General features: G+C 41.6%; 1 protein-coding gene across 1 annotated transcript in view; it reads left to right on the top strand.

Moving 5' to 3' along the window:
- Positions 1-8,532, top strand: part of rasgef1ba (RasGEF domain family, member 1Ba) — a 26,745-nt gene that overhangs the window by 15,437 nt on the left and 2,776 nt on the right. Inside the window, exons 9-13 of the mRNA XM_017430859.2 lie at positions 876-955; positions 1,846-1,941; positions 5,930-6,025; positions 6,490-6,613; positions 7,432-7,504. Of these exons, the coding sequence (XP_017286348.1) occupies positions 876-955; positions 1,846-1,941; positions 5,930-6,025; positions 6,490-6,613; positions 7,432-7,504 (469 nt within the window). The remainder of the gene's footprint in view (positions 1-875; positions 956-1,845; positions 1,942-5,929; positions 6,026-6,489; positions 6,614-7,431; positions 7,505-8,532) is intronic.

The following is an 8,532-nucleotide window of genomic DNA, read 5'->3' as shown; positions in this document are numbered from 1 at the left end:
GGAGGGAGAGGAGGGGGGGGGGGAGGAAAGAGTGCCAGCTGTCCTCGACCCGTCTCCCATGAGACGAGGAGAGTGCCACAGGCAAATCTGTCTGCAGCAGCCTCATCTCCAGGGAGCCGTCAGCGTTAGGCATCGTTTCAGTGCTGCGTCTAAAAGGTTATCAACATTTACCTTCAAAACAAAGAGTGTTAGAGCGCACCTTCGCTCTCTGTTTGAACCAGTCAACTTAATTCTGTAGAACCTACATTCAAATGCAACGACCGATTTTCAGTCATTTTGTCAGTTTCAAGTGATTTCAGTCTTTTTGAACAAGATATGTCCATGTCTGTAACTGTATGGCTCAAGGCTGCTAATTTCAGTGAAATAGTGTATTTTTGTAAACGTTGGTGGCGTTTTGTCTGAGCTGCATAAAAGATGATATCAGCTAACACCTGTTCTTCCACACTGATGCTTTGTTTTTGGTGGCGTTTTCAAGGCGAAGCACGTTCCGAACCTCAACATAACACGCCTCTGTGGTCCTGCTCCGAGGAGACACGTTAAACCCAAACTGTCTTCTGAGCTCAGGAGGATATCAGTTCAGAGTTTCAGTTTTCTGTTGTTGGATTTGGGTTGTTTTGTTCCGTCGTGTCGGTGACCCTGCGCATATGGGAAGCAGAAAGCTGGGAGGGAAACGAGGCGTGTGTTAAACTCCATTGTTCCTGATTCCTTGTGCCTCGCTACATCAGAGGAAACAGCATAAAGAAAGAGAAAAAGGCGGGGGGCAGAAAGATGACTGCGAGGGGAGGGGAGGATGGGTGTGTGTGTTTGTCTGGCAGAAAAAAGGGGGCGAAGGCCATGTGTCGATGTGACGGTGTTTGTGTTTCTCTGCCTTGCAGCTGGGATGAACATGAGCCCCGTGTCCCGGCTGAAGAAAACCTGGAATAAAGTCAAAACAGCCAAGTTTGACATCTTAGAGGTGAGATTTGTTTCCTCAACAAAAGATATAAAATAAAACATATTTTATCTGACGCACAAGCACATTTTGTGTTTATGTTCAGAGCCGTGTTGTTGTCAGGGAATGAAGAAGCTTCTGAATTACTGAAAAAACAAAATACTACTTATTTCTCCTACTGAAAGTCACATTTTGATAGAAACTTTTGCACATGGAAAAACAAATTCAGATAACTAAATCAGAAACCACTTTTTGCATACATGACTGCCTGCTGCCGTGAAAAGCGGGCAATCATGTAATTACTTGTGTCGGTGTGTTCATTTGTCTGTCTGTTCGCAACATATCCCATGAAACACTGGACGAATTTTAATAAAAGTCTCAGAAATCAACCATTGGCTGTACATCTACAATTGATTAACATTTGGAGTCAACCATAACAAACAAAAAAATGCCACTAACTCAGACAGTTTTACACATATTGAGCTAATATTTTATGTGGTAGCAGTTGAGAATAATCAACAAAACATACTCTGAGCATTAACCTTTGTTTAAAACTTGAGCACCAACTGTCGGGGTCAATCCCGTTTGTTTGCTAGCATATCTCATGATCCACTAAACAGATTTTAATTAAGCTTCCAGGATACAACTGAGTACCTTATGAAGTCAACCCGATTCAAGATGGCCGTCACAGTTAGTCTAATGACTCAGTTTTACAGATACTGAGCTGTAATTTTGTGAGTCTTTCACAACACAAACTCTCACAACATTGCATGAGGTTGTGCATAATGTTTAAAGGTTTGACCAAAATGGCTCCAACTCTGTCTTTTCTCACATAAGATGATCTTAGTTTAAAAAACTTGCAACCAGAAATTAGAAGGTTCCCAGTGTGACTCTGAAACCTTTCCTCTCCACAGCACCAAATGGACCCTTCCAGCAATTTCTACAACTATCGGACGGCTCTGAGAGGAGCCACGCAGAGATCCATCACAGCCAACAGCAGCAGAGAGAAGGTGAATTCAACCACCAACACGTCTGCATATTTTAAGATACAGACTGTGGAGCTGCATCAAATTCTGATCAAGCAAAAAAAACGAGTTTACTTTAAACGGTCTCATCCAGCAGTCAGAGCATAAACAAACTTCAGTTTTATAAAGTTTTGAACATGTGGGCTCCAGACTGAAATTTACATTTCATGCATTTTTTTCTGAGATGAGCGGAGTGAATTATCTGAAGTTTGTGTTTATTTTAAACAGCCTGACAGCTGCTGACGGGTTGCAGAGGGATATCTTAAATTGATTCCCGTTAAGTAAAATGTTTAGATATTAATCGCCTGAAGGAAAAGGAATGTCTGTGCGTGCATGTGTCTGCATCATTAGCAAAATATCTTATAAATCATTGGAGAGATTTATTCAACCTTTAAGTTATCACTGGATGTGCATCTACAGCTGATTACTTTGTAGTCAACCTAATTCAAAAAGGCCGCCACAGCAAAGCGATCTTAGCAAAGACAAAATGACAAAAACTCAGTCGATGTTACAGACAGTGAGCTTACATTTGGTGTGGTAGTAGCAGAGAGTCATCGATAAAACAGACTCAAAGCACTAACAGCTCAGTAGCTAAAATTTAAAACCAGCAAAATTTTAGCTAAAAGCTAAAAGTAGCATCAGTTTTGCATGAGATTGACACAATGGTGTTTTGAAGATTGAAAATATAGCACCATCATTTGTCAGCTTAAGTTGATTTTAATCTAAAACTCTGGAATGAAAGGCAGCGGGTGACATGCATTCCTCCAAGCACAGCCAGGCCTTTAATCATCCTTGTGTCCTGGGCCATTGGGCTGAAAGGATTCTGTTGATGTTGAGGCACTAGAGGAAAACAAACGCTGCCCCTTGTTGCGTCCCGTTAGCGTCTGCACATCATGTTCCCATCATAACACGCCTTCAGCAGCCGGTCCAGAGAACGGGACGGAGGCGGAGGTTACGTAACAGCTCAGCCCAGAGTGGACACGGGGGCGGGGCTACATGTGGGTCAAGACGTTTCCTATTCGGATGAAAACAGAAAACATGACCGCCTGCCAGATCACATACTGTTCTTGGAGGCCTTCTGACCGAATCCGCCTCAGAGCCCCCAGTCAGCCTCTCCCCACGTCATCGCGTCAAAGTGGGTAAGACAGAGTGTTCTGTCAATATCCGTCTGGAAGGTTCCCTCTTTTAGGAGCCAAAATATGTAAACAATCCAGTACACAAGGTCAGGCCGTGAAATGAAAAGTTCCCAAGCAGTCTGGTATGTTTGTGCTGGTGACGGGTGGGGGGGTTGTTTATGACCTCCTTCAGGCACCTACAAGGCTGCTGCAACATTAAAACTTCCTTTAAGCCCAGTTTAGCTGCGGTTCGGATGTTTGCTGTGAGGATAAAACGATTTGAAGCATCTAAAACCTGTTTCTGTGCTGATCCTTAAAAAAAAGAAAGGAGAAAAAAGTGCCAAACAACTGATTTAAAACAGACTGAGTGGATCGAATGTTTGGTTGTGTAGCAACAGTTCTCTGTGACATTTGACTCAGAGTAATTCAGTTCAGCACATATTCTGCACCTAATATCCGTGCTACTAGATGAAGACCTTACATTTATAATTTCATTTAAAAAACACTGTCAAACTGAAATGTAAACCTTGTCAAGGATAGATTGTTTTGCCTTTTATCAAAGATACCAAAGTTTATTTGTGTTGCACTGATTTAACAAGTATTTAAACAACAAAAAGCTTCTCAGAGAGCAGTAAGGCTGCTGGAAGAAGAAGAAAATATTAGAAATTAAACCGTTTCCTAAGATTTACAGTGACTTTCTGACTTTTTTAAATTCATTTTAGTTAATTTGATCTTTAAGTCAGTTTATTGCAAAAATATTGACTCTATCAAATTGTAACTCTTAATTTTAACTCAAATTAGTAAAAGTAACTCAAAAGATCTATTATTTATTAAATAATAACATATATATATATTATTTTAAGGCTTCTAACCAACACATTTTTTGTACGAGAACAAACTTTTGCTCATCTACCTCTGGTTCCAAACCGTCAACACCTTGTGTCCAGCTGTGAAAAAGACTTCCCATCCTCTCCTGCAGCTCATTTTATTCATTTTAATCCTTCTAATCTTTCATTTCTTTAAGCAGAACGTGTATATTAGGCTGTGCATGCAGTCCTCAGAGCGTGCACGCGCTTGCTGCAGACCTCTTTTGCTGCACATTATGTTCAGACTTTGTGACCTTGCAGAGGTTCGGTTAATCAGCTGCACCCGAATCATGTTGAAGGATGGAGCTGAGACACAGTTCCACATAAACAGGCTCACAAATGAAGAGCTGATTTACAGGAGATGGATTCACTGGGTTGGCCAATCAACGAATCCAAAACAAAAGCAGGGTGTGGTTTTGTTCTCGTTTAACCTCTGACTCACACAGAATAACTCTAATCATGTAAGACACAAAGAATGCAACACAAATGGCATCAGACGGAGAAATCAGTCAGCTGCTTCTCCTTTTGTGTCTTAAAAGCATCATGAATGTTTGATGGGTGGGGATGTGGGGGGGAGGACAGACAGGAAGAGGTGACAGACAGAAGGGCTTTTTTAGGTCAGTGTCACAATGTTTTTTTCTTTAGCACTGAATGCAAAAAGAAAGAAGTGTTGGGTGTTTAACCCTGATAGATGCAGCCGGTTTGATGGTTGCTGTTCTGCCAAAAATAACAAAATCCAAGCTAACCTTAAATTGAACTTTATTTGAATGGAATCTGGTGTTTCTTCTCCACAACAACATCGGTGTTGACGTGCAGTGACCTGAATCACTGGAACACGTTAAGGATGAATTATTTAGGAGACTTCTATAGGGGAGTGCTCCCTCTCGCAATAATGCATCGTTTTATCCCCCAGCCGTGAAAGGCGGGCGATCATGTGTCTCTGAGGTCGTTCAGATGTCCATCCATCCATATTCTTCCTCTTATCCGGGGTCGGGTCGCGGGGGCAGCAGCCTAAGCAGGGAGACCCAGACTTCCCTCTCCCCAGCCACTTGGGCCAGCTCCTCCGGGGGAATCCCAAGGCGTTCCCAGGCCAGCCGAGAAACATAGTCCCTCCATCGTGTCCTGGGTCTTCCCCTGGGCCGATTCAGATGTGTTGTTGTGAAATGATTTTGAGTGATTTGACTGCAAGTGGTCAGCTTTGACACATTTGCTGTGAGACAGCACGTTATAGCTTACAGTGACCACAGTGGGTCCAAAATCAATCAGAACAAACATTAAGCTCCATAGAAACTCACCCATACAGCATCTTGTAAATTACTTTAATGAATAAAATCCCAACAAAACAGACTTTTATATTAGGAAGGGTTCTGAGAAACAGGTCATTAAAACTTTTAGCCAAGTTAAAACAAAAACAAAGGCATATCTTCATAATATTCCCAAGGATTGCTGTTTAATTGTCTTTAATCAGCTGTCAGTTGAGTGGACTTTTATTTTTTACCCCTCCAGGAGTGGTCTGAGTAACAACAGTGACGATGTTCAGACCTGTCTGTTTTTACTGCTATCTGATCACAATCAGTCTGCTAAAACTGTTTTAAACAGCAGGTCTGAACAACCTCTTTCTCTGTTTGTCTGTCTGTTAACAAAATATCTCCTGAACCAGTGAACAGACTGATTGAAACGCTTGTAAAGAAATCACTGGATGTACTGCACACCTACAACTGATTACCTTTTTCAACCTGATTCAATATGGCTGACACTGCTTATCAATTTTAACAAACACAAAATAGCTGTAACTTGGACATTTTTACATATATTGAGCTAAAACTTTGGATTGCGCCCACCACTGAGTCTGTTAAACAGTAGCGTTTCTGTGTTCGCTGTAATCTTTTTAATGGATGTTTACAGAAAGTTCCCACACCTGTGAGTCATGTGGAAACCCCCGCTCATCTTCACAGAGAAATTAAATCCCTTTCTCTTTCTGTTGTCTTCCAGATTGTCATCCCTTTCTTCAGCCTGCTCATTAAAGACATCTATTTCCTCAACGAGGGATGTGCCAGCAGGCTGCCGAACGGCCACATCAACTTCGAGGTAAGCTGAACTTTAAAATTCAGGGACTTTCCCAGTTTGTAGTGTGACCAAAAGTTGCTGTATTTACTACGCATGGCAACAGCTTTGGGGTTATTTATTACCACTTCTCAAAATCTGTTAGAAAATAGGGAAGTAAGAGTTAAGTGTGTAAACTTCAGCTGTGTTTCCATGGAAGAAATATGCCCAGTGACCACACACCGTTTCCATTTGTGCTTCTATGAATCAGCCTCTGTTCCACAAATTCACTCCATCCTGGGAAACTGTGTCAGTATTTCTGTCCTGCCCTGTTCAGACTATATTTAAACACATTAACACCTCAGAACAGCTAAGTTTAACCACAGTTTGGTGCTTTGTTGATCCAGTCGAGGTTAGGTTTCAGAACAGAAGTCTGATATTCGACCATCTGGCTTATTAAAAATAAATCACGGAGGCTCCTGCTGAAACTTGAATGTTTTGTGTTTCAGAAATTCTGGGAACTTGCCAAACAAGTGAGCGAGTTTATGACCTGGAAGCAGGTGGAGTGTCCGTTTGAGAAGGACCGCAAGATCCTGCAGTACCTGCTGACTGCCCCGGTGTTTACTGAAGATGGTGAGTTCTGGTCTGAAGACTGACACAGCCTCTGGATTTCAAAATAAAACAACTGACTCGCTGCCCCCCCACAAAGCTGCCAGAATCCCAAACTGATTATATGAACATAATGCTAAAAATATGCTAAATGTATGAGAGTTACTTCCATACCTTCAGCATCACACAGAGCTAGAAGTCAAACAGACAATTTTTAGTAAATTATGAAAACAAAGAAAGCCAGGGTGGGTAAACATGTAAGCATCCATCTTACAAAAAGGAGGAAATCTGCAGCACAACTCACAAAAAACATCAAGATACATCTTCAAAACCAAAAATAATGGAAATAGATTGTGAAATTTGTATCAAAAATAGTCAATTTTAGGTCTAAAATAAATTATAATGCTTCAGATTTAATGTGAATTTAGGTCCCTTTGGTTCATTGACCTTGATTAAAATTAAAATCAAAAGCCTGAAGCAAAAAAAGCAAACAACTTTTTCTTTTCTTACAAAGTCATAAATCCGCAAATGCCTCATAATAAGTTCTCATACTTGAGCAACGCTGAGAGATTCTGCCTCCTTCGACCCACATCAACGTTCTGTGCTCTTATCACAGAGTTATAGACGAGAGAGGCAGAGGTCTGTGAAATCCTCCTGTCGTTGAAACACGCCCTCCGAGCTGACCAACCAGCTCCGAGCTCATCATTCCTGTCTCACAAACTGGATTTTAGTTTACGCTGAATACCTCCAGGAGCAGAGCATCCACAATCCTAAACATCTGAAGTCATAATGAAAAAAAACACTGTTTATGAATCACTTTTTAATAAAAAATTTCATTGCAGCTCTGTATCTGGCTTCATACGAGAGCGAAGGTCCTGAGAACAACATGGAGAAGGACAGATGGAAGTCTCTGAGGTGTGTACGACTCACCACCCTCCTCCTCTTCCTCTTCATCTCACTCTGTTCACTCTCTCTCTCCCTCTGAGGCTCTTCAATCACGGCTGTCACCCCCACTGACTGGGCAGCACGGGGGGATGTAGGTCACACTGTCATGCTGACCTCTTCTGTTGTTCAATAAATGCATTAAATACACACACACCGCCGTCACCTCGCTGTCACTCATATACATGCGTGTAAAGGACATCAGTCAGCTTCATCGCGACGATTCCACCACCTGTCACATGATGCTGACAACATTTATGAGAGGAAATAGTCTTTGAGCGTCTCCAGCATGCCAAGGGAAGCTTCAGAGTTTTTCCTCTCGCTTCAACGTCTCATGCAGAAGTTTGACAGACTGAGACAAAACAGTTCATACAGATGCACGTAATTATATACATATATATTATGGTTTTCAGTTGTAGTCATGAATCAAATAAGTAACTTTTGCAGCGTTGCTGCTCGTTCTTGTTTTTACTTGTGCAAGCAGTGATGGATTTAGCAATAATATATATTTTTCAGATATCAAAGAAAAACCCGGCAGCACTGGTGGATCTTACTGTTACAGTTAGTTGATGTTACATGCAGGGGTGGAAATTAGCACCCGCCACCGGCCAAATGCGGGTAAATATTTGAAGTGGCAGGTGAATTTGATCAACACACACGCCACTGTGGCGGGTTGGCAATTTGAACAGAAAGGGTGTTATTTGTCCTCCTGACATATAGGGGGCAGCAATGTGCACGAGTTGCTGTTGTTACATCGAGCCGCGTTCCCCCATCAGATACGGTTCCTCCTGCGTCTCCGTAAATAATGACTTGTCTACTAACAGAATTGTTTAGAGGGGCAAATATTTCTCATTAAAAAAACAAAAAACATCATTCTTTTAAAAATAAAATGTGCTAATAATATCACAATACAGAGGAATAAACACAGGTAAGGAGTTGTTGGTAAATTATTTTTGTCCTGTGTTTTAGAGGGGGAACCGATTATTTCAGACGGCTGAAAT

The sequence above is a fragment of the Kryptolebias marmoratus genome, linkage group LG1, assembly GCF_001649575.2.
Source record: "Kryptolebias marmoratus isolate JLee-2015 linkage group LG1, ASM164957v2, whole genome shotgun sequence".
Lineage (NCBI taxonomy): Eukaryota > Metazoa > Chordata > Actinopteri > Cyprinodontiformes > Rivulidae > Kryptolebias > Kryptolebias marmoratus.
This window is presented reverse-complemented; position numbering and strand designations above follow the sequence as displayed.